Below are 26,084 nucleotides of genomic sequence, written 5' to 3'. Positions count from 1 at the left end.
AGGAACTTTTGGTCCGTGTTGATTTTGGCACCCCCCTTGGACAAAGCCGTACCACTAATCTCTTTGCTGATTTTCTCCTGTACATGCTTAAGTGGTGGTTTAACAACCTGCTTTCTTTAACAGTCATATGTATCACTCACTTTGCATTTTTCACTGGAAAATGTAAACAAAGACAGGGTGCAGTTAATCGCTTTGTCTGACACCTACCCCTCACCAGCGGTTCCAGGCATTAAAAATAACGACATAGAAATAATCAATCATGTCGCTGATGGTCTGGTTTGCTTTTGCGAGTTATATAGAGTCATCAGAATTAACTTCAGTCTGTTTCATAACCAGCAAAAAAACTCCTCTCGAGAGATTTAAATTAGCCTATTTGTATAGTTGGTCTGTGTGTTCTCAGATTGAAGTGAAACTTTCCGACAGACCTTGAAGGCAGCATTAGCTGGGTTAACGCTATGCTGACGTGTCGAAGCTCGTGCTCCGGAAGTCTTTATTTCAATTTGTCTACGCGGTCTAGACGCGGCTCCATTCGCTTCCATTCATTCAGCTCCCCAGACCCGGAACGATTTTGACGTGTGTGTATGCATGGCACAGTGTGTTTCCGGTATAACGTGTGTGTTGATCGGTGTTCAGCCTTTTTCTCTTGGCTTTCAGTAGAACAGTCACTTACTTCACAGTCCCAGCTCCCTTACCTGGTCACCCCTCAACGGCGTTATATCTCTAACCGGTGGACATGGCATCTGTATCGGCACCAGCTCAGACAGCCCCTGCTCAGGCTGCTCCTCTGCAAAGAGGGATTGTGAAAATGGTAGGAATCCTGACATGTGAATATGTGAGCCTACTACGTGAGAGTAGGGATACAGCTAGTTAGCTTTAAAGGGCTAAGAAGGCTAAACTAACTGTCTGCTATCGTACAACTTTAATTGAACTTATTAGACTATATAAGTACAATTGTGTGTTAAATGCAAGTGTTGGTATTATGTTAATAACAACTGTCACAAACGTTCAGCTCACCTGGCAGCGGCAGCATGTCAGCTAACATTAGCAACTGAATTTGCTAGCCTGCTAATAAGCTGAAGTCAATTGACGTTAGCACATGTTTGCTACCTTGCTAGTTAGCTCTAAGTTACTGAAGAAATTTAAAGTGTATTAAAAAACACTGAGCTGTTAAAAATTTACTGTGATGAGATACATTTTATTAACGCGAACTAATTTTAGAATTCGAAAATAATGTCATTTCGTAAGTTGTAACGTTAACAGATGTTTAGTTTCCCAGCTAACGGTCAGCTAACGGTCAGCTAACTGTTAGCTAGCTAGCGTTTACTGTCCAGCAAGTGTTGACTTGTGTGAACAAAGTTCGTGGTCAGTGGAGCTGCTGAACACGGAGTTGAAATGTTTTATGCAAATTTAGTTTTCCATTATTATTATAAGTCACAGTTTAATTCATACTACCAGCTAATTATCTGTAAAGCTTCTTCCCATATCGTATCATATTTGTCCTTCTCAGCGTTTACGATAAATGTCAGTGATTAATATTCCAGCCTTTAAGTAGCCGTTATGAATTCTAGTACTCGAGACCTTGAAGTAGTCTAGCTGCGTTCTGACCCTTAAAGTCACAGACGGAGCGTTTCCTCAGTGTGCCGGTTGAAACCAACCACGGGAAACTGACACGTAGCTGAAGCTTTCCTTGCCCCTATAATCTCCCATTTATCTTAGTTGTGTGGTGTCTCACTTAGTCCACATGTTACTTCACCTTCTTTGATTTAACGTTATGCCAGGCGCTTTGTTCTAAGGGCAAGTTCACTTTTACACATTTAGATAAAGTTAGCAGGCTTTCTTAGCTTATGCTCCAGGTAGGTGCATAGATTGACCTGTATGAGGTGGTCAGTTCACCTTAAAAGACAACTACTGTAAACGACACTCAGAGGTATCTTGTAAAGTAGGGCTGGGCGATATGGCCAAAATACTATATCACGATATAGCATGCTTTCTGGTAATTTAAAAAGTAATTAGTACATTCAAAATAGCCGCTGGTTTTGTGAATTTCCATATTGTTTTGACACTATATATTGTCATATCTCCCAGCCCTACTGTAAACTATGATGTACATTCAGAGGTATCTTGTAAAGTTGTTTTAAATGTAAGGATTAGTAAGAAAAAGTGTGTCTTACTCATGCTCCTAATTACCATTTAGCTACTTTATGTAAAGCTCAATGCATAATAACACTAATTTCCAGGTGTTCGAAGAGGGGTTGTTTTTAGAACAGTGCTAATGAGGTGAGCTTAGGTGTTCTCCCTTGAGAAGGGGATGTGTTATGAGTTAGATACACTGTTGTGGGTTTATTACCAAAGGAATTGGTGGTTTTGTGAAGGAATAATAACAACATCATGCGTAGTACATTACAGTGCGAGTAGTTTGTGAGGAAATGTACTCAGTAAACCTGATTTACTGATATAGCAGAAACTTCCATTGATGCCCTTTATCTAAAGGAGATATCTCTTGTGCCTTAAGGTGGTCAGGGAGTCATGCAAGGCCAAAAGTGGAACTTGGCCCTTTTGTAAACAGAGAAGGGGGGTAGCGTCTCTTTCCCCCCCCTGCCCGATCAGTGTATTAAAATTACAGCTACCCCTCAGCATAGCCTATACTAGGCGGGACTGAGTCAGACAGTGGGGATCGGTGGTGATTTGATGAAAGACTTTATCTAGCTCACATCTTAGATCAACAGCCCCGGGTGATGCTCCCTGCAGACACACTGGAGAGTCCACAGATAAAAGGTGTTTGCTCAGATTCGTGTACATGCCATGGTTGTCAAACCCAAGAGTAGGTTATCTGTTTTTTTTTTTCCTGTATTTAGCTGCGTTATCAGGTCAGGTGATCTCACCTTGCGTTTGAATGACACGCTGTCACTATGGCAACATGTGGCTGAAGTTGCTTTCTAGCTCTGTAATAGTCTTTCTAGGAACATCTTTGTGTTGTTATTTTGTAAACAGGCAGCTGATTTGCATCCACACAGCTTCCCACACATGACAGTGGATGTTATTTACTTAATTGATGTTTTCCTTACAGTTCAAACTGATATACTGATATCATAGTGCTTAACTGATGGACACTTACTGCAAATCAAATGCAACAGTTAACTGAATACACTGTACTGCATGTTTAGTCTGAGAATAGAAACTGAAAGCTACCACTAAGTCCTCCCCTCCCCACAGGTGTCTGAAGTTTTGTTGGCTTGTGACCTTTGAATTGCATAATGCTTTTTTGTGACGAACACATCCTAAAAAGCAAGAACAACCTTTTTTGCTTTGCTGAATTAAACCGTTGCCAATACTTTTTTACCGCTGATCTTCTCCAATTAACAGTCTTCATTGTCGTCCCTGCAGGTCTTGTCAGGCTGCGCCATCATTGTCCGGGGCCAGCCTCGAGGTGGCCCACCCCCGGAGCGCCAGATCAATCTCAGTAATATCCGAGCCGGGGCCATGGCCCGCAGAGCAGCTCAGGCCCAGCCCGACACCAAGGACACCCCCGATGAGGTGAGCAGCTCTATCCCAATTGTGTTTGTTTGTATTTGTGTGTTTGGCAAAGGCAGAGCAAGGTCCTGCTTAGCAGCCCTGCAGCACACACTGTGATATTACTGTTTGTGGGTGAACGCTGATGTGTGTGTGTGTGTGTCTTTGTTTTTACTGTTGTGGGAAGATTTGCTTTGGGAGTTTTGTCTCCCCTCTATCCATTGAGTTGTTGCAACAGAATTGTGTTTGAATTGGTTCACCCATGCCAGACTGTATAAATAATGGTATAGCTCAAATATAGACACTTAATTCTAAATAGTAATTAGACATTTTCTCATGATGCCTTTGTAGTTATTATCGCACAGCCACAGATAACTGCTGTCTGCACTGCTGCCAGTAAAAATACATTATTTTCTGAAGGTTGCAACATTGAAATATCTGCTTTATATTTAATTTCAGCGTTGTTTTTTTGAATGTATCTCCAGCTGACACGTTGTCATGCCTTTTATTCTTTCATCAGACAAAAATAAAAGAATGAAAAATCAATTTAAGCATTAAGAGGTAGTTTGACCAAATAAAAGGGCTTTAAAAAGTTTTTTGCAGTTTTGTATAGCATGCTAATTCATTCTAATTATTGTGTATAGTGGCTTGTATTGTCAATATTAATGTGGGTTGTTGTTTTTTACCAGTCGCTGGGAGGAGCCAAAAGGAAACAACCTTCAGTGGGGCCACAGCCTTTAATTTTTTGTTTTCTTAAAAGATTATTTTATGGTCTTTGTATGCCTTCATTTATAGAGAGGACAGTGGATAGTGTTGGAAACGGGGTAAGAGAGAATGGGGGAAGACATGTGGCAAAGGGCTGCGAGTGGGACTGCTAATTTAACCGCTGTAATTTTGTCGCATAATAACAAAAATTTGCTTTAAAAAGAAGGTTTATGTTTGTCAAAATGCATCTTGATTAGTTGTCCCTATAAAGCTGTGCATTGATATTCCTGTCTGTATTGCAGCCATGGGCCTTTCAAGCCAGAGAGTTCCTGCGAAAGAAGCTAATCGGCAAAGAAGTCTGCTTCACTGTGGAAATCAAGACGGTTTTGGGCAGAGAGTACGGCATAGTCTACCTAGGACGAGGTGAGTGGAATGTCACTAAAACAACACAGCTCTGAACAATGTCTTAAAGGGCCAGTTTGCCGATTTTTAACCTCAGCGCTGTCATGCTATTATGGGGAGCTAATGCCATTATGGTAGAAAAATAATCCAGTTTCGCTCTGTGCCTTTGGAGGGTGCTATCTGCTTCTCCAATGGGCCCTGGAAAACCTCCACCAGACGACGTGAAACACGTCACCTGGCGGAGGCCAGGGAGCTTGCTAAACTACACTTCCTCAATCTAGGACGCACGCCTCCGATGTCATGTCTCGTTCAAAATCGTCAGGTTTGAAATGTAGACTGCAGACCTGAAGATTTTTTAGACAATCCACCGTGTACATCCTCGTCGTATTCTGTACCGCTCTGAGACATTGCCTGCAGCGAAAACGGCAGTATTTCACTCCAGCGTCTCTCACTGGGCCGTTCCTTTCAGAGGGAGGGCTGCAATGCACGCTGGGTGTTGTAGGAATGTAGAATGGGCAGAACCACTAGCTGTTTGTTCAACTTTCTCCACAACAATGGCGCAAATTTCAAATATTATTGCTTCTATTGATTACAGAGAACACCAGCTTTGACTTTTTCTAAAGGCGAACTGCTCCTTTAAGATATCATGTTCCATAAATGTGCCTTTACCCGCTTTAACAGTGTTTTTTTCTAGGGTTGCCCCTTAAAAGTTAACAACTTGGATTATTGTCAGTCAACGAGCATTATATTGAATGAATCTCTGCGATTTCATTTTTTAGCTGCGTCATTTTAAACCGATCAAGGCCGGAGCAACAGCATGGCAGGCCGTAAACTTTACAAACCATGTCTCTAAATGACCCTGCTGTGTTTATTATTCACAGGGTTTGTGCCATGTCCAAATCATCCACCGAGGTCTCATTTTCTCCTAAACAACAGGCCCAGTGATAAAACCGGTGGAAACACTGAGTACATTAAAAATCACATAAAAAACTCTGAATTTGTTACACCGCTTTTTTGTAGAATAGAGCAGTATCATGTTGGAGGAAGATCACTCAACAGTTACAGTTATTATGTCTTAAATACCTGATTTTCCAAGTAGTTTGACGGTGGCACAGTGCTGCAGAGTTTCAGGGAACTTGTGCCTGCAGCCAGCTTATTTGCTGCAATTTTAACAGACAATTGCTTGCAGTCGACCGTAAAAAAGACCCACCTGCAAAAAGTCATTTTGTATAGTAAAATGTCCCCCTTATCCACAATATCAGCGCTCACGGTCGCTTCTTTTGCAATCAAGTTACCTGACCTGAACTAACTGCTGTGTAATTTTAACCGACAAAATATAATGGGCTCTATTTTTTTTTTCCTGAAGTGGCTGATGGTTTCTTTCCTGCCCTCTCGTTTTCAGACACAACAGGCGAGAACATTGCCGAGTCTTTGGTGAACGAGGGCTTCGCCACAGTCCGCAGGGAAGGAATCCGAGGGAACAAGTGAGTTATTTGCTTCTGTGCTACCTGTAATGTTACTGTTTGTTCGTCTCATGCAGGCTCAATGGGATGAAACTTTTGCACATGCCTAAATCTGTCTTTTTTTTTTTTTTTTTTTATAGTCTTGATGTGAAACGCTCATTAGCAACATTAGCATAAAACTGCTACTCATGTTGGAAAAAGCTTCATTCTGTTCCTGTCTGCATTTTGATTTTCAAAGGAAATGCATTTAGATCACATTACTCTGGGATTCCACCATGTGTCATAGTTTCCCTTTGGGGTGTGTTATTATTACGCATCCGATTCTATTAAGTATATTTGTTATGATGCATAATCGGTTACACAGGCCTGACTGACCTCGAGTGGAGTTACACAACAGACTGTTCTCATACATGCTTTCCCTCCAAAACTGTTTGCTCAGTCAGTGTGGTCGAAGTAATGTATGCACGTCAAAGCTGGTTTCACTTTGAAGCTCTGCTCTTTGTCTCACAGAAAGAGGCAGAAATCACTTTTGGCAAACGTGATGTAATCATCTGCTTGCTTAAGCTTATAGCAGCACATCGCTGGTAAATCTGCAGGGAGATGTACATAAAGCCCTCAACTGGTACACTGCGGAGAATTGAGATGGAGCCACAGAGTCCCAGATGGTGGCAGCATTACCCTGCTGCTACAACAATGTCCCCTCTGAAGCCCTTTTCTGCCACATTGCCCCCAGGCTGTAATCCCCTAAATACACTCACACACACCCAGCTCTGTAAGACAAAGTGCTGTATATCCCCCCCAGTGGCAGTGTTTGCACATTACACACATTACAAGCAATTTGACTCATGCTGCTACATTTGTATCTTCCAACATGAACAGAGATGATGATGTGAATATTTTGCCACTAATGACCCATTTAAAGCATCCTGTGCAATGGCCCAGAACAGGCGCTAATGTAAATGATGCTTTAAGTGTAAGCGGGCATCGTTTGGCCAAAGGGGAGGCCCATTACTCAGAGAGGACTTCAGGCTGTAGTTTTTCCATCCGTGCACTAGCCTCCAATATCATCACCCCTCGTGAGCGGCTACACTAACAATGATGTGATCATAATTATGGTGGCGATTATAATGATGATTGCTTCGGACAGTGCAGTTAAATGTGAAGAAGCAGCTCACTGCGGTTTGGGGGGGGGACTGTCAGCCAGTTCACAGATTTAAGGGGCCGGGGCTTTGCGGAGCAGTGCAGCGCAGCGGGCTGGGGGCACAGTCGTTTGGGGGCTGGTTTTCATTTATTTATTAGAGCTAGAATGAACACGCAGACACTTACACTCTCTCATACAGAACACAGCACTCGTTTCAAAGCTCCCTTCTGTCCTGTTATGTATTCAGCCTCTGAATATCTTCTGCCTTTACTACACTGGACTTCTGCCATAATTATTTAGGCCACAATTCCTCCACGAGTTGCAGTTTGTCTAATTTGAGCTTAATGAGGAAGAATGTAACGATCATGTGTTTTGAACACTTGGGGTGGGAATCACGCAAGGCCCAATGAAACAGTATTGCGATACATAACTCTATCCCCCCAGGAAGTTTGCGCAAAATTGTGTCAATTGCTGCAACTTTTCTGCAAATTTGACCAATCATCAAATTGTTCCCGCACGCATGAAGTCATTTCATCACCAAACGCGCTTCTTTGATATTAAAATTTTTTTTTTTTTTTACTGTATTACTTACTTCCTGTTACTGGTTGTGTAATCTCCGATTTTAAATAGTCATTGTACAGTGAGATAGTAATCCCCCTGTGTCATCGTTTTATGCTGCCGCAGCAGCTCCAGTAAAGAGAAGGGCAGCGTAAATGTATTAAATTAAGTTTAGATTCTCCCTTGTGCATATGGACAGCATTGCATGTGTGCATGCAGTGAGTACAAGGGTATGGGGTAGGGATGGTAGGGTACAGAGATGACTGAATTGTCCCTACCAATGTTTTTGTCCAAAATTGAATATATGATGTGTTACTGTTGCACTTTCAACCTGTGGAGGAGTCGTGCATGAGGCAGCAATCACACTGTCTGTCATTGTAAACAAGGACTCCAGTCGACAGTTCAGTTCATGCGTCTCATTCACAATTCCTTCACAAGGTAGAGAGAGTGCAGGTGAAGCAGAGACATAACACTGTCCTCAATCCGAGACTACTACGAGACATAATGACATGAATAATCAGATTTTAAATCTTGCTGGAAAAAAAAGTAAATTAAAAAAGTTGTCCCACCAATGTTAAAATGAAAAGTCTTCTGGAGGTGATGTCAGAAGACAAACGGCTTTCTCAATTAATAGATGCCTTTATTAAAGCGTTTGTCCCCGTCACTCACAGCAGATGTGTGATGTGTGGAAAAAACACTGAAAACAGTCACGCTACTATATCATTGGATATTATTATTTAATATTATTAGAAACATTTTACTGAATATTGCTATAAAATATATTGCGATTTATGACAATTTTAAACGTCAGTTCTGGCCCCAACTATAGTATTCAGTGTTTATGTTCTGAACGGCAGATAGCAGTAGCAGCAGTACAGATGAAAATGATGCTAGATACAAGAGACATGCTTTCGCTCATCTGGAAGGTTGGTAACTGACAATTCTGTTCTTTCTGATTTGAGGTACAATGAAGCATTTTGGTCACGGCGAGAGTAATTCTGAAGATGGAAAGATCATCTTGGGCTCAAATCAGTTTTTTGTGAGACAGTGAATTTGAATAAAATGTGCTAAATAATCAGCATTTCTGATGAGAATTTGTCTTTTTGAATATGTTGTGGGTAATTTTTTCAAAATGCAAGGACAGCAAGCCCCTAAATCTTACTTTGTTCAGGACACTTCCTGCCAAATTTAACACCTGTAAGACTATTTATGCGATTGCAGTACCTTCATATGTGCTAGGACATCATGTAGTCTTTCAAAAAATGGATTTTTGGGCTTCTGAGACCAAACGGCCTCGAGTTGGGAGTGGTCGTTATAATCTTGTGAAGACTCACGGTATAGGCTAACAGAATGTAATGGTGGAAAAAAAAAGGTAGCAAGAAACATCCCGAGGGCTGGGCCTGGCTCCCGTCCTAAAAGGAAAGCTTTGTCGACTTCTGTTTTAGAAAATAAGATGAAATTTTCACTCTGCTCAGGCTGAGAATTGATCTCCAAAAATCCTCCCAAAAAACTTTGCAAGACAAATTTAAATAAGATTTCCAGATATAAAATCGGCAAGTTGCACAGATACAGCCTAGCAGTAGTTCTTAAACGTATAATTTAAAAGTTCCATCAAGTTTTATTCCCCACATATCGCAGCTGTCCTCGTCAGCCAGATTTAAACCAATTCAAATCACACAGATGACTGTTTTGTTTACTGTCTGCAGCTTCATCATACGACTGAGTTTCACTTTAACTTTGATCAGGCATAACAAATTCTGTCCTTGGTGCCGAGCCATGCAGTGATTGATACAGACACATTCATCAATCTCCTCCACTCAGCCCTGCGTCTCTTGTCTCCGTCACTCAGTCAGGCTGCTTATCTTTAAAAACATCCTGTCCTCGGATGACTCCGCCGGACTGGCTGGCTCACATTTCACGGCCTTACACCTTCCCTTTTTTGAAGAACTCCAGGCAGGGGGTTTGACTCATTGGTTTATACACCTCCCACCCACCAAAGCAGGGGAGCTACATTAACATGACGTCCAACTGTGCTTTATAACCCCCCCGTTGCTCCTTTTCAACGCGAGCCACGGAGGAGTGCTGGTGGATGGGTGTTTATGTCTGAGGGATGAACTGTGATCATTTGGGCATCACCGCTCGCTAGGAGTGGAAGCCTTCCAGTCGAGCACACTGGGGAACCTACACCCTCTTCAAACTGTACAACACTGCGCTGTAAGAGGCGTGCTAGGGTTCAACATTTTGTGTCTTTTTAGAGTATTTCTGGTTCCACTAGGGAGCCTTATTGAGATGAAAGACGTAGCCTACAGCGTGTTCAAATAGAAGGGAATTGGAAAGTTTCTCTTTCCCTCGGCTCTTTTGTTTTTTCAGCGCTCTTGCTCAGTATTGCACTTTCTTACCCGTCAATATCTGTTTTGATTTGAAGCAATGTGTTGGTAGGAAGGAGTCGCTGACCTAAAAAAGAAGCCGCTCTATTTGCAGACATGGATAAGTTCACTATCATCTGCCTCCACACATGAAGCTATCTTTACCAATCTCTGCTGGGGAGTTGCTTTCCATTTATTCCTGTGGCTCTACAACGTCTGCCTTCCTTGATTGCATTGTTGCTTTTTCCCTCGCTCCTTTATCTTTGTAGCTTTCTCTTCCTGTTTAGCGCTTTGAAATCTAAGTAGCTTAAGCAGAATGGACTTGTTACAGAAAGTTTCGCTGTTGTTGCTCGGTAAGCAAGAAACTGTTTGGATTCAATTTGAAGTTAGCGGCTGAACAAGAGTAGAAGGGGAGCTCGACGGCTTTTGGGCACGAGTCCAGAAGCCCAATTAGGAACACGCAGCTGGAGGAAAGGCTACATGTGTGTGGCATTTTAATTGAGACCCGCTTTGTTGCCTCTCCAGTCACTATCGCCACTTCCATATCAATCGGGCAGCATTCGCTTTTTTGGAAAAACAAAAGCCTGTTGGCCATTTGAAGTTATAAATAATTAAAGTTGTACAAGGGCCCTCAAAAAGCATTAAGGCTGGGCAATTTGGAGAGCCAGCATGGAATTAATTGTGGCGTTTGTAGCCAGCTGCGTGGTTGCTTTTGAAGGAGCAGTCAAACAGGGTTATTGTCTCTTCACAAAATGCTCTGATATGTTTTTTTCCTCAAGCTCTTATAATGTGGTGGTCAGATGGTTGCCACTAAAACATCAGTGCAGTTTGTTAGGAACAGCACTTTAGGAGGCACTTACCTCAACAAAGTTGGAGCCTCACCAAAGCCGTACTTGCACATCGCTATGCTTTTTAATGAGCGCTTGTTGTAGGCGCTGAAGGTAACAAGCGGTGACAGTTTGGTTGCACCTCAACTGTTGCCCAACATGAAGTATTATGCTAATTTCAAGCTTCATCTTTCACTCTGTGATACCTGTGGAGTAGCTTAGCATAATTTACAGGTAAAAAAATTTTTTTCTCACACTGGTGAGGCCTTCAAACAGCCTCTGCCTGAAGCGACTAAGTCAGCGCTGTCCCTTTAAGAAACCCCGCCCCTACAAGCCCGCTTTCCTCTGATTGGCCAGCCCTCGAAAGCCCGCTGTCTGAAACCTGGCGTTCACAGCAGCCTGCAGACTGAGCTGAGAAGCCTGGGGATAACTCCAACATACTTTCACCTACAGATTTTAAACTTCACCCATGTTTAGTCTGGACATCCAACATTGTAACATTATATATATGTGTTAAAATGTAATACCCCCTCTTTAAAATACTTCCATATCTGCTACAACCTGTTGTTGCTCTTGTAATGCTAATATCTGCCTGTTAAAAGGCTTTAGCGTAGCTCGTGTGTTCACACAGCCTGATTAAGAGCAATTAAAACATGCTAAAGCTAACAAGGGTTGCGAGAGAATCAAAAGCTTTCTGCTTGTTAGGTTCACTCGGCGAATGACTCGTGTGAAATTAATTGCAACTTGTTAACAAGCTGAGCTAATGGTGTTGTTGCATTTTGCATATTCATATCTCAAGCAGCCTGTCACGGGAGTTTTACGGCACTCGAGACCCTCTGATAGTTACAGATGTATAGATGTGCTGTAACAGATTTAGAGCAGCAGTTCTTTAACAGTTTATTTTTCAAAGCTGTGTTTGAAAGTTTGAATATCAGCCTCACTCAGCTGCAGGTTTCATGCTACTAAATTAATCGAGGTCAATTTAATAAAGTGTCATTTCGGTGTCTTATTTTATGCTGTAGAATACATTTTTAAATGACCCAGTTTGTTCAAATTCAATCAGATGAACTGAATCCATCTTAAAGGAGCAATTCGTCCCTGGAAAAGCTGGTGTTCTCTAATCTATAGAAGCAACAATATGAGCTGTGGAGAAAGTTGTAAGAATGTAGACTGTGCAAAACCACAAGCTGTTTGTGCAACACCCAGCGTGCATTGCGCCCCTCCCTCTGAAAGGAACGGCCCAGTGAGAGACGCAGGAGTAAAATACTACTGTTTCCGCTGCAGGCAACGGCTCAGAGCGGTACAGAATCCGAAATACGCAGGTCAGCTCCCCTTAATAGCATGATAGGACCGAGGTTGAAAAACGGTGAACTGGCCCTTTAAGATTTCAGCCTTCAAACAGTTGCTGCATGCAAGTTCTTCCAAAGGAAGACGGCCTGGAGAGAGAGGGAAAATAGTTGTGCCATGCTCAAAAGACTGCAAATGCATTGAAGTGTGAAGCATGCAGAAAAAAGGCTGCACAACCAACTTTTATCCACTAGATTTTCAAAGACAAACATATTGATTACATCGCTGCAAGAGTTGTCAAAAGTTTGAAATGTATTTTTTTGTGTCTTTCCTTTTTGTGTGTGTGTAAACAGCCCAGACCAGGCCAGACTCTGTGACTTGGAGGACCAGTCCAAGGCTTCCAAGAAGGGCATGTGGAGCGAGGGCGGCGGTTCACACACCATCCGTGACCTGAAGTACACCATAGAGAATCCCCGCAACTTTGTCGACTCCTTGCACCAGAAACCAATCAACGGTAATGAAGAAAGCTGGGCCTCAGATACAACGAAACATGGCACTGACATTCATACATAATCCCCTATTTATCCGTAAAAGTCATATTTTTCAGCGGCAGATATTTAGTTCTAAACATCCTCTTCAGGGCATGTAACACCACTTTACCAGCTCATTCCTCCGCTCTCTCATCTCTGACCCAACCCGAGGTGTAATGTGCCACTCAATTCATTTCCAGGCGACTGCCGCCAGCAGTGGCTCAGCTCATTTCACTTCTCTTTAATTGAATGGGAAAATGAAGAGGGGGAGGCTTTTTTTTTCATTCTTTTATTTCTTGTTCTCGCCATTCATGAGCCGCAGTTAAGGTTGTTTTAAAATTGGAGGCAGCAATCCAGCCGGAGAGCTTTAAATGTGCATTGAGTTGCTGCGGCTGAAAAGCTGAATACCAATTTCGTCTGTCGTCGGATCATGCTGAAACACGTACGACTGTGAATGCACACAAGTTGGACACAGAAAGAAGGCACACAGAGACCAAGGAGAGCCATAAAAATACCATTTAGGTGTGAAATTCCTTTTATAGAGGTGACTCAAATTCTGTACTTTAGAAAAAAAGTGCTTTAAAGGTCAGGGGCAACTTTTGGGCGATGTGATTTTTGGTTGAAAAACACATCAAAGCTTTTAGAATAGATTGACCTTGTCTGCAGCCTAATGGCTGCCTTTTGAGTTCTTACCTTTGTAGGTTTGAAAGGTGACAAACAATATTTCAGGAAGGAGATGTTGTTTCCTTCTTCCCACAGAACAGCGGTTTTGGTCAGCTCGAGTTTTGTGCTGGTTTCAGAATGGAGGAGGGTGAAAGCATTCAAACAGGACGAGGTCAAAACCTAGTATGTGGCTGACCGCATCAGGGCAATGTGCGCTTTTTGCTGCGGACGTAGGTGAGGGAAGCGGGGGAGCAGTCCTGCCTGTTCCCCGAATAAAGTATCCAGAGCCATGTAGACAGAGAGTCGCGTCAGTAGAGGTCCAATATGCTCCATGATCAGCCAGCGCGATGTCGCAACTCTCTCTCTCTATGGCTCTGAAAGTACCGTCAGTCAGTCAGTCACAGTGTAGACAGCAACAGCTCGACACTGAAGGAGTCTTTTAAAGAGATGTATCGTGATTCAGATGCTCAGTTGACATTTTGTGTTGTTTTCTGTTGTGAAAACTCAAATGTTTTGTATCCAACATTAATTCAGGGTGACTCTTCTTCTGAGGAAGCCACTTCAGCCGCTTTTTAAGCCCACAGTCAGAAGTGTTAAATAAAGATTTGAGGTGGAGTATCACTTTAAGCGGAGAGCACACTCCACTCCACACTCCTCATAGAGAAAATGTTTGTTTTTTGGCACATGGCAGGCGGTATTATTTTAAATTCAGCGAGTGTCATGCAGTTCAATGCTCAAAAAGGTAAAACATGCGACTCTACTCTTCCTCACTCTACACTCTTGAGATTAATGTACTGTAAAATCCAGAATATGAGTCAGTCTGTTTTTGAAGGTATCCCAGAGGGAAAAAAGCTTTTCTATAAAAACATGTATACAAGTTATTTAAAGAGGGGGTATTATGCTGTTTCATATTTTAACATATATATAATGTTACAATGTTGGCTGTCCAGAGTAAACGTGGGTGAAGTTTCAAATCTGTAGGTAAAAGTATGTTGGAGTAATCCCCAGGCTTCTCAGCTCAGTCTGCAGGCTGCTGTGAACGCCAGGTTTCAGACAGCAGGCTTTCGAGGGCTGGCCAATCAGAAGACAGTGGGGTTTCTTAAAGGGACAGAGCTGACTGAGTCGTTTCAGGCAGAGACTGTATGAGGGCCTGTGCAGAGCAGAGTTTTTCTACCTGTAAATTATGCTAAGCTACTCCACAGGCATCACAGAGTGAATATGCAGCTTGAAATTAGCATAATAATACAATTTAAACACTTTTTCAATTAATTTCTTTTGAAACACACAAATTATAGCCTACAATCTATTTTCACCATGTCGAGTTTGCAACCCTGCTAGCTACCGGTGCGGTAGTTGAGCTCAGCCTACGGTAACGTTGAAGCTTTAGCTAGATTATAACGCCATCATCTGAGTAAAATACCTCTCTGCATTATATACTGGTAAATTGGTCACACACTGGAGAGGACACAGCCGATTTTTTCAGATGTATGAAAAGTGCTTCTTATACACGAATTTTACGGTAATTGAAATACATTCTGATATTAATTTGTCTGACCTGAACAACCTCTGAGCAGCTTTAGTGAAGGAGTCAGAACTTGTGTTATACCCTGGCTGCCTAAACATTCAACCCTCACCCTACTTTACCATAATGAGATATAGTACTCCTAAGGTAATGCACGCTTCCTCCAGCCTAGAAATAAGCAAGTCCAACCCTCGAGCGTCATGTCAGTGTCGTTATTCTACACACTCTCCTTTTGCTTCAACCTCTTTAAATTCTGTTCTCCCTCTCCCCCCCCCAGCCATCATCGAGCATGTGCGTGACGGCAGTGTTGTTCGTGCCTTGCTGCTCCCAGACTACTACCTGGTCACTGTCATGCTCTCTGGAGTCAAGGTAATCACCACTCACTTTCTGCACCCACAGATGTTTTGATGAGTGAAATGTACACTTTGCTCCTTCAGTGTTTTTAGTTGGGCGTACAGTAAGGAGCCAATAAAGACCTGATACAAGCGACGGCTCATCTTCATCTCTCCTCTAAGTCTGTGTTCTACCAGTGTCATTTCCGCTCCGCGAAATTTCCCCATCAATCCCTTTCACCAAGCCCAGCTTTGCCAACGGACCACTCAAGATAACTAATCTGTTTCATCTCCCACTTGAAGATATTACTTCCATTTCAAGGTGTTCTTTGTCTCATTGTTCAAAAGGCTTGTCTGCCTGTCGCGTCTGCATGTATCTGTCTGGCGTTCTAGCACGCTCAAAGGAGAAAATACAGATAGCAAGTAGGAGCGTCAGCGTTAAAAGTGGATGACGTGTAAACAGAAAACTGATATCAAAAGATTGTGGACGGAAGACAAAATGTGTGCTTCACTTTCAATTATGATATCCATCAAATTTTACTCATAACACAATTTCCAATATGTGTTTTCACTCCTTCCCAGTGTCCCACGTTCAAGCGGGAAGCGGATGGCACGGAGTCACCGGAGCCGTTCGCAGCGGAGGCCAAATTCTTCACTGAATCGCGCCTTCTGCAGAGAGACGTCCAGATCATCCTGGAGAGCTGCCCCAACCAGATCATACTGGGCACCATCCTGCACCCGGTAGGACACAGGAAGCAGCGCCCACTGTCTTTTAAAGTCTGGCTTTCTGTCTCATTCATTTTTAATGTCCCTGTTTTTCTGTGTCCAGAACGGTAACATCACAGAACTGCTGCTGAAGGAAGGCTTCGCCCGCTGCGTGGACTGGTCGATGGCTGTGTACACGCAGGGAGCCGAGAAACTCAGAGCTGGTGAACGGTATGGAACTGAAGAAACTCTCAAAAAAAGACCACTTTTATTAATCTAGCTTTTCATCTGTTGGTTCAGATGTTAGTTGGATCTTGCGTAGATACTTATGTTTAGCAAATTGTCTTAATTTTTCCTGTGCAAACATATCATTACATTTGGCAGCGGGCAAGATGTGGTGTCATGCATTTTTAAATCCAGCTGTTGCTGCTGGCTGACCCGAATGCTTCGAAGCTTGAATCGTTGCCATGGTAATCAACGGCGAAAATCAGTATTCAAATATTATTTCCTTTTTCACCCGTCCAAAATAAGAACTATTGTAGTGACTTTGAAACAAGCCAATATATCTGAACAAGCAGGTGAGGTGTGGACGGGTTAACAAGTTTCGTATGCTTGTTTTTGGATGAAAATCAATGAAATGATGAAAGTTCATCAAGGCAGATTTCAATGTCCGTTATATTGCAGCGATGTTTGCATGATTCCTCAAACATAAAGCAAGATGAACCGGCCGGGCACTGACGGTAACAGAAGTCACGGTCAAAAACTGTTGGCGTCCGCATACACATGCCTGCTCCACATCACCGGGGGTTACCTATACGCAGTCCTATACATGATGCTCCAGCTGGTGTTTGATGTCAGAACAACACGATAGACGCTATCCGCTTCTTCAGTGGGCCCAGGGAGCTCGCTAAACTACCCCTCCTCAATCTAGGACGCCCGCCTCACATGTTACGTCTCGCTCAAAGTCGTCGGCTTTGAAATGTAGACTGCAGACCTGAAGATTTTTTAGACGATTTATTCTTGTCGTATTTTTGGATTCTGTCCCGCTCTGACCTATTGCCTGCAGCGATCAATGTCCTTGACTGGAAAACTGTAGTATTTCACTCCAGCGTCCCTCGCTGGGCCGTTCCTTTCAGAGGGAGGTGCGCAATGCACGCTGGGTGTTGTAGGAATGTAGAATGGGGGAAACCACGAGCTGTTTGTACGACTTTCTCCACAGCTATGGCGCCAATTTCAAATATTATTGCTTCTATCGATTACAGAGAACACCAGCTTTAACTGACAGTGGCTTTTTCCAGGGGCGAACTGCTCCTTTAAACATAAAACCAACAAAAAACTACATTATGGCTTCAACAAAAAGGAGACTAGAGCTGACACCTCCCCGTCGTTGTGGCGAAGCTTTGAATAAAATCGAATTATTGCTGCTGAAGCTTCAACGCCCAGAAAAGGGTGTTCGGGACAGCCCTGGAACCTACGATAGAAATTGTTCGGGAAATAATTGTGCAAGTTCAATGAACCAAAAATGTAGTCACATTTTCAGATGAACAATCTCACACAATTGTAATTGAGTGATATTCCTTCTCTGTAATCATTGCAGCAATGAATCAGGACTAATCATGTTTGAATTTTCTCACTTTAATGAGCTTTTGTACTTTTTTTACAGCCAAATGGATCATTTTTAATCATTTGATTAATCCTGTTACATCCTGATATACGGACGATGAGCACTGACACTGATTCTTTCTTTTGGCCAGATCTGCTAAAGAGCGCAAGGTCCGCATTTGGAAGGACTACGTGGCACCCACGGCCAACTTGGACCAGAAGGACAGGCAATTTGTAGCCAAGGTGAGGCTTCGAAGTGGCTTTTATAAGCTGTGCTGAACGTTCTCAAATCTGCACTCTCTCTTGGCCTCTGACATAATGGTTTCAATTTGGATCACGTTGCTTCCATTGAAAGTCTTTGCTCCTCTTTATACTACAGAGAGAGCGTATAAAACTTGCATCATGACATGCAAACACAATCAAACACTTTAGTGCGAAGAAGAAGCTGCTCATCTTTTTGCCTCCACTGCTGCAGCATTTCCAATTTTCAGCCACTTTGAGGTGTCTTTCGAATAATATAACCGACACCTTTTTTTCCTCATTTGCACCTTTTCACTTAATAAAAATATAAAAAAATCCCTTCGCTAAAGTTACGTGGAGGAATGCTTAACGGCAGCCGTGAAGCACTCCCCAGTCAAATTAGGGCCAAATCGCTTGCGTATGCGTTAGCAGCAGCACCGAACGACCCTCGAAAGCTGAGGATCACATATATTAGCTTTAGAGGTTATTTGCCCGGTCCTCAGGGGGAAGGAAGTGTCCTTAAAATCAAGCACAAGGAAGTGCTCTACCTCCCTGGTTGTCGGCACACATTAGTTTAAATCAAGTGAGATTGATTCCTGGATACATTTTGGTAGCAGTCTTGCGACGTTACAGCTACAGCTTCTCTCGTAGTAAACATCAACTTTAAATCTGCTCCCCTATATGTGCATTTTGATTGAGAGTCGCTCCCGCCCGTCCCGTCGCTTCAGTCGATGCATTTTTCACCGGGGAAAGAAAAAGTTTAATACCTCTTAAGCTAGTCTTTTGTCTGCGTTTGCTCCCTCCGCACCCCGAACTTTTTAAGACCCTGAAAAAAAACTCGCAGCCAGCCTGAGGATTGCATAAAAAAGGTGTTGCTTTGGCAATTTGCTTACAGAATGAATTTGATAAACTGCAAACGCATAAAGAAGGCGCAAAAAAAAGGAAAACTATGTGTATGTATATTTTTTCCTGAGTAAGAGGGAAGAGGCTAGAGAAGGGATAAAACATTTATATTATCAGTGCGAGCTGCTCCCGCATCTCTCTGCACCCCTTCCATAAAAGAGGCTGGGATGTGAGAAGTGGGGGGGAGGGGGGGGTGAGGAAGCATTTGGTGGTGAGCTCAGGAGGGGGTATGAAAAAGAGGCGAGATAGAGGGTTGAAGAAGAAATTGAAATTGTGCGGAGAGTTAGAGAGAGACTTGGAGGAAAGAGAGTGGAAAGACATCATCAAGATCCCTCGGACTATGCGTCTCCTCCCTGGTATCGGCGCACTTTTTTATGCTACAGTGCTGCAATGCTGTTGCCCCCAGTTAAACCTCGGTGCACCTTTTGATCTCTGTAGGACTCCTCTCTTCTTCCCTGCAACTGCTCCCACCTGAAAGGGCCACAGAGGAGGCTTGCATCATAACAGTTGCTGCTGTTGAAGTATGTTTTTATGAGATAGAAACACTATCACCTTATTTAGATGACGCGGTTAAAGTAATGATCTCGAAGGTTTTCATTTAAATAAATGTGTGTTAAAGGGCCAGTTCGCTGATTTTCAACCTCAGTCCTATCATGCCATTAAGGGGAGCTAATGCCATTATGGTAGAACAAAAATGTTATTTGGCTCTGTGTCTTTGGAGAAGGCTATCCGCTTCTCCTTGCCCTGGAAAACCTCCGCCAGACTACGTAAAACGCGTAATCTAGCAGAGGCCAGGGAGCTCGCTAAACTACACTTCCTCAATCTCGTTCAAAATCGTCAGGTTTGAAATGCTGCAGACTGCAGACCCATTTTTTTAGACGATCCACCGGTATATTCTCGTCATATTTCTGATTCTGTGCCGCTCTGAACCAGTGCCTGCAGCAAAATGGTAGTATTTCAGGAGACACAAAGCACCCTGGGTGTTGTAGGAATGTAGAATGGGCGAAACCACGAGATGTTTGTACTTTCGCCACAGCTATGGCGCCAATTTCTAATATTATTGCGTCTATGGATTATAGAGAACACCAGCTTTGACTGACAGTGGCTTTTTCCAGTGGTCAACTGTAACACAATGGTGATTGAGCCTATGGCCCACTGATGAAAGCCTTTGCATTTGCAGTATTATGGAGTGGGTGTCTTTCGCGGAAAGTGCCCAGTTAGTGACGCGTTTTCCATCACCCAGCAGTGGTTGGTCTGCCAGAGAGGGTAGGCGGAGCTAAGCGGCTGCTTTCCCGGTCTCTGCAAGTGTTGCGAGTAAACAGTAATCGATGACTACAGATACAACTTCAACAAGAAGTGAAAATCCAAAGAAAAGAAACAAACTCGACGCTCAGATGAAGGCAAACAGTCTGAAAAGGAAAGCGACCGCCAGCCAGGAAAATCAAGAGTTAGAACCGGAGCCAACCGTGGACGTCACACATGCAACACTGCCTGGATATCTGGGAAATGTGCTCCAGCAATTACTGTTTATCGCCACAGGTGCCGCCAACACCTGATATCTTCGAGACTTTAAAATAGAACCATTTTCTTGCAAATAAATATGACCTACGATAGCTTAAAAACTTGTTCATAACAGGCTCAAATGCCCTCTTGAATGGCACCATCTGACTCAAACTTCCCACCATCAGTGGAAATGTCACCCTGACCCTGCCACTGCTTGAACTGCTTCAAAGCTTAAGTACACACTGGACAGCCTAAGGTTACTCAGGCCTGTCATTGCCCCCCCCCCCCCCTCCTCCACAGTCCTCCCTGTGACATTTGCCGGCCCCTAATAACTGCATTGCACCGACCCTCCCGGGGACACATCAATCCATCAATCCCATCATCATCATCATCATCATCGTCATCACACTCTCCTCCCTTCTTCTCGTCCACTCCACTTTTCACTTCTTATTATGTGAGTGATGGATAGAGTGGAGGGACAGAGCAGGTCCAATCCCCACAAGTCAATCCTGCTGACGCATCTCCCTCTTCCACCGTCTCGCCTCTCTCCTCCTGCATCTACTGGGACTGGGGGAGTGGATGTAGGCCATGTCCCAATAGTCCTTCTATCCCCTCCTTTACTTTCCCCTGGGTGAACCACCTACTTGCGGGGTGATGGATAGAAGGTGACATGGTGCAAACCCCTTAACCAGCCTTTCACCACTAGCTTGTCAGGAGTACTGTTAGCTGTATAATACTTGCATCAGTGTATTTTCTGACCCATGTTTGGTGTAAAAAACCTTGCAGAGACGTGTTCTTTAATGGGGTAGCGCAGGAGCAATTTAAAGGTCATGTTAGCTGGAGAGAATGCTGCACTTTAAGAGACTTCTTTGGGCTGTCTGTGCACTCCACGTCCCAATTAGACGAAGTCAGAGAGAACGGTTACAAGGTCAGACACCTACTTTAAGAAATTAAAACGTCTCTTTTGGAGGAAGAAGATGAAAAAAGGGTATATTGGTTCGTGCCCCAGTTAAAGCCAGCCGAGCGATCAGGTCAAAAAAAAAGTCTCTAAATTATTAGTAGCTGTCTCAGGATAGTGTCTTCACCGAGCTGCACCCGGGGGATACACGTCAGCTTAATGTGTTTATCATAGCATCAAAAAACACCACCAGTTTATTTGAAAACCGTGTAATTTGGGTGACAAATTATCTCCACCCGCCGCACGCCGCCACAGGTGTCGCCTTATAAGGGAGATCATCTGACGTGAGTAACGAGCGAGTCCCGGCTAAGCCCCCTCGCTCGGCCCCCGCGGTTAAAACAAACTTAATGGATTCGACTGACAGAACCAACACACTCCCTGACAGCAGCCAAGATCCTCCTTTTCACTGTGACTGATCCAGGCCACTGCAGATGTCATGTCGGACGCGGACAGAGGGTGGCAGTAGATCCCCACCTCTCGCGTGACACATTAGACCCAGTGAGTCATGCTGCCCGCCTATTTGTCTCCTCTGCCTGCTCACTCGACCCCTCATGGCAGCTACTTTGCAAAGACTTTTTTTTTTTTTTGCTCTATTTTTTTTTCCTATCCGTTCTCCATCTTCTCTTCTGGTTGATATTTGCAGAGAGATTACAGTCTGTCTTCCCTGTCTCGTCTATCTTTGGCGTGTCTTGATCCGTCCTCCTTCGCCTCTGTCGTCTCGCCTCCCCCGGCTGATAATTAGCCGGTAAATGCTGAGCCATTTCTCCCTTCTCTCTCTTGCACTTTATTTACTTGGGCAGGGCCTCAGAATGACCTTGTTACAGTGTGAATGCGTGTAGGCTGCTGTGTCCCCCCCTCCTCCTGCTCCTCATGTCTCCCTATTTCTCCCACTCAGCTCACTGATTAGTATATGATGTATTTTGGCTGCTGTTGTGGGCAGCCTATTTAGCATGTGGGCTGGGCTAATTTCGGCTCTCTGGTGGCGACTGCAATGGCTGACTTGTTTTCATGGAGTCTTAAGCGGCTGAACACCTGCATGTACGTCTGCCACTCACTCCAAACGCTCCAATTTAATCGTAATAATTCCGAATGTTTGTTTTCCTACCAGCCGCACAAACGCCCACACGGTCCATATTGCGCTCCAAACACACCCGGGACTCGCATCTCTTTCTTTTTAGGGCTTTAACTCGAGCTCGGCCTACATATGAACCACACTCTGAGTGATGATGAGGCCATTTAATGCACAAGTGGGAGGCAACATGTGTAGGGCGATTGATTTCTCAGTGTCTTGCAAGCGGCCTACTTAAAGGCTCTGGGCTTGGATGCCTCCTCCATCCCCGTCACATTATACCCCCAATCTGTCTTCTTACTGAGGAGGACGCGGGAGCTTAGAAAAGCAACATACACAGATTCTGTTAAGTTAAAATAAAACATTTAAATGCCAAACACAAATACGTCTTGAGTGTTTAGTTCCACTTGTAAAGGTCTCCAGAACAAAGCGCTGCCAGCCTGTTGTTTGGCAGAGAGCTGTGCAACGCTCCACCAGTCTATCTCTAACAGGATGTTTGTGTTTTAAAGCTCTTTCTCTTGCACTCTGTCTCCCTCTCCTCTCCCCCCCTCCCCCCCTGGTGCCAATCCCCCAGATAGCAGAACGTCCTCGCTCTGTCCTCCAAACCTCGCCGGGCCTGCTGGGACGACTGAGCTCGCTTACTTACTTACTCAGTCACTCAAGGATCACTCTTTCTTACCTCGCTCTCAGAGCCCCGCGCTCGTGACAGCGCACGATCTGCACTGTCACTCTCCTCACTTCCTCTGAATAGATCTCTTCCTCTCCATTTATCCCTTACCTGCTCCTTCACTTCCCATCTTTCTTTCACTCTGTCTGCTCACCAAAATGCAAAGTCTTTATGCTCCAACACTTCTCCATCTTTTCCTTTTAGCTTCATCCTTCAGGATTTACATGTTTTTTCGACCCTTAAATTACTTTGTGTCCCTTTTTTATTCACTTCCTGTCTTGTCTCCTGTGCCCTTAGGTGATGCAGGTGGTCAACGCTGACGCCATGGTGGTCAAGCTGAACTCTGGAGAGAACAAAACAATCCACCTGTCCAGCATTCGGCCCCCCAGAATCGAGGGAGAGGTACAAACAAACCCGTGTCTCTGTGTCTGTATCTGTGTGCACACACAAGCAGAGCGAGTGGCTACTTGTGCATGAACAAGTGGATGTATGTGGGAGTGCTTGTGGTTAGCCAATTAACGAGAAGCTCCACAGAGGCGACTTGTGTCGCCGCTGCTTCGGAGTTACTTCTTATTAACGTAAAGTCAGACATAAGCTGTTTACATCTCACATGCCCTCCTCTCCCTGTATACATTCGTCTGGTCTCTCTTCAGAGAAGCGTGGGAATTCTTTTCACCACTTGGTGGCGCCCCTGCTGTTGGGGGCACATGCAAACGCAGCGAGACACTCGCACACACCCAGTGGTTGCAGCACTGCAGAGAGGGAGAGGGAGGCAGATCGATTTTGTGTGTGTGTGTGTGTGTGTGTGTGTCTCTCCCCTCCGCACTCCCCCTTCCTCCTCAGAGTCACTTCAAAACAAAAACCTACACATATACATGCTTGCAAAAAACCCTCGTCGTGACAGGGGAGATGCATATTTATACACACAACAGGCCGTGAATGTGCAGCGACATCCAGACACAGAAGTCTACTGTGCTGGATGTCACTGCCTCCACATCGCTCCCCCCTTAGACTCATTACAATATAAGAAGTATATTGGTTTAAATGACGCCGCTTTCATAGCTTGGATTGCTTATCCTTACAAAAGATTTCATGTATTTACTCTGAGAGATAAAAATTGATCTCTTATTTTCTATTACCTTTGGATTCTGAGCTTCTAAATTGCTATAATTTAGTAAATAACAGGATGTGGATGTTTGAAAATGTCACTCCTGTTAATTAGAAAGTTTTAAGTAGTGATTTTTCTTTTTGTCACAGAAGAGAGAGTTCTGTGTTTCCCTAGAAACCCATCCATCGCTTCATTATCTATACCGCTTATCCTGTTGAGAGCCGCGGGGGGGCTGGAGCCCATCCCAGCTGTCACTGGGCGAGAGGCGGGGTTACACCCTGGATTGATTGCCAGTCAATCACAGGGCTGACACATATACCCCTTCCCCACCAAAATAAGCGCACTGATGCGGGCTTTTCAAACCCGGGAAGACCCGCTAATTAATGCCGACCGTCTCTTTTCCCATTGCCAGTGGAGTACACTCCTGTCTGTCACTTTCCTGCCGCGTTATCATCTGATGTCACAAACCAGTGAAGATGTTACGGTGGTTAGGTCTTTCAGTCTGTTTGTCAAACTCGGCGCCGACATATTTGGAACGATGTTTGAGCGCTGCTCGGACGGAGACGGGTAGAGTTTGTAGCTGAGATGACAAGGAGTCGCAGAAGTTACCGACGGAGCATTAGCGTGTCGACATTGGTTTTGTGTTCCCACCATTGCCGTTCGGAGCCGAGGCGATAATTACCCGGGTCTACTGCAGAGTCAGCCCCCCCCCGAATCCCTTCTCTCACTTTTGTTTAACACCTCTCAGGCTGTTTGACAACCGCTCCTCCATTCAACACACTGTTTACTGTAATATTTGTTTATGAGCGAGTCATGTCTCACATTCCCCCGCTCGCAGAGGTATGAGACGGCCTAGGAACACTGTAAAGTCAGATTGCAGAATGTCTGCAACAGCCCGTTACTCCTTCTGTTTTGATTGTTTTGTTTTTATTGACTTGTCTTTCGCTTGTTTTTCACTTTACGGTTCGCTCGTTCTCGTCTTTTCCCCTTTTTACAGTCGTCTAGTTTTGATTCTCTCGCATCTCCGTCCATCCACGTCGTCATCTCCCCTCTCTCCCCCTGTTGTTGTTTGCGTCTTGCATCATTAAGAGAGCGCTTTGTCTCTCTCTCCCTGCCTCCCTCCTTCCTCTTGTCCTCTCTCCTCCACTTTCTCCTGCCGTTCTCTCCCTCTGGGTGTGCACACTGTGGTCAGATTGCTGACCTGCAACGTTGCCCTGTGTGTGTGTGTGTGTTGATTCTCCTCCACTCTCTGGAGAAATGTTTTTGCCCAAAAGCTTCCAACAACCACATTTTGTCTCTTGCACTTTCTCCTTCGTCATGCATTACATTGCTTCACCTCCTTTTCCGGCCTGGTCCTGATTCTTTCATTCTTTTCCGGTTTTGCTTTCCAACTTTTCCCCTCTTACTTGTGTCTTCTTTTCCCATCTCTTTCCGTCTATCATTGCCTGTCTGTATTCTGTCAGTCGCTCTGTCTCTGCCTGCACCAGATGCCTCAACAGTATGTGTTTTGTGCTTCATTACGCCGTCGTATGTTACGGGGAGCCTGGGAGAGCGGGCCCAGATGTGTGTGTTCTCTCGGTGTTACACTGGCACAGTGTTGTGTTGCCTTTTCTTGCACTTCATGCATTTTTAATAATCTTATGTGGTGTGGTTTTTTTCATGTAAATAACCTGCATATTTATCACAATCAGCCTGTCTGGGTCCCAGCTTGCTTGGCTTGCAGAGTGAATATTGTTTTAGCCTGGATAGACTGTTTTGACTCTGGCAGAAATACTCCACAGCACAGCCATTTGCACTGGTAGTATCCTGTTAAAGTTCTTTATAAGTAAAATGCATGCTAGCGCTGTCGCGTATGTCTGCGCGCTCTTGGTTACGGAGCATATAATCTCTATTTACAGATTCTACATAGTAATGTAGAATCTGTAGGCAGGGGACGTGGATTTCCGGGAAGGCAAGTGTTCTGTTTGAACTACGCTTGTACTCCGAGTACTGTTGACCAATCACGTATCAGCAGGCTGCAGTG

At 44.1% G+C, this 26,084-nt stretch overlaps 1 protein-coding gene across 1 annotated transcript in view; it reads left to right on the top strand.

Moving 5' to 3' along the window:
• The first annotated feature begins 617 nt into the window (after positions 1-617).
• Positions 618-26,084, top strand: part of snd1 (staphylococcal nuclease and tudor domain containing 1) — a 209,714-nt gene continuing 184,247 nt past the window's right edge. Inside the window, exons 1-10 of the mRNA XM_069671242.1 lie at positions 618-808; positions 3,385-3,534; positions 4,518-4,638; positions 6,020-6,101; positions 12,613-12,773; positions 15,252-15,343; positions 15,889-16,047; positions 16,136-16,242; positions 17,766-17,856; positions 23,251-23,355. Coding sequence (XP_069527343.1) covers positions 734-808; positions 3,385-3,534; positions 4,518-4,638; positions 6,020-6,101; positions 12,613-12,773; positions 15,252-15,343; positions 15,889-16,047; positions 16,136-16,242; positions 17,766-17,856; positions 23,251-23,355 — 1,143 coding nt within the window. The 5' untranslated portion in view covers positions 618-733. The remainder of the gene's footprint in view (positions 809-3,384; positions 3,535-4,517; positions 4,639-6,019; positions 6,102-12,612; positions 12,774-15,251; positions 15,344-15,888; positions 16,048-16,135; positions 16,243-17,765; positions 17,857-23,250; positions 23,356-26,084) is intronic.

Source organism: Semicossyphus pulcher, unplaced genomic scaffold, assembly GCF_022749685.1.
Source record: "Semicossyphus pulcher isolate SPU_LCO1_2020_fin unplaced genomic scaffold, fSemPul1.0.p SCAF_20, whole genome shotgun sequence".
Taxonomy (NCBI): Eukaryota; Metazoa; Chordata; class Actinopteri; order Labriformes; family Labridae; genus Semicossyphus; species Semicossyphus pulcher.
Note: the sequence above shows the minus strand (reverse complement) of the source record. Positions and strands in the feature narration are given on the sequence as shown.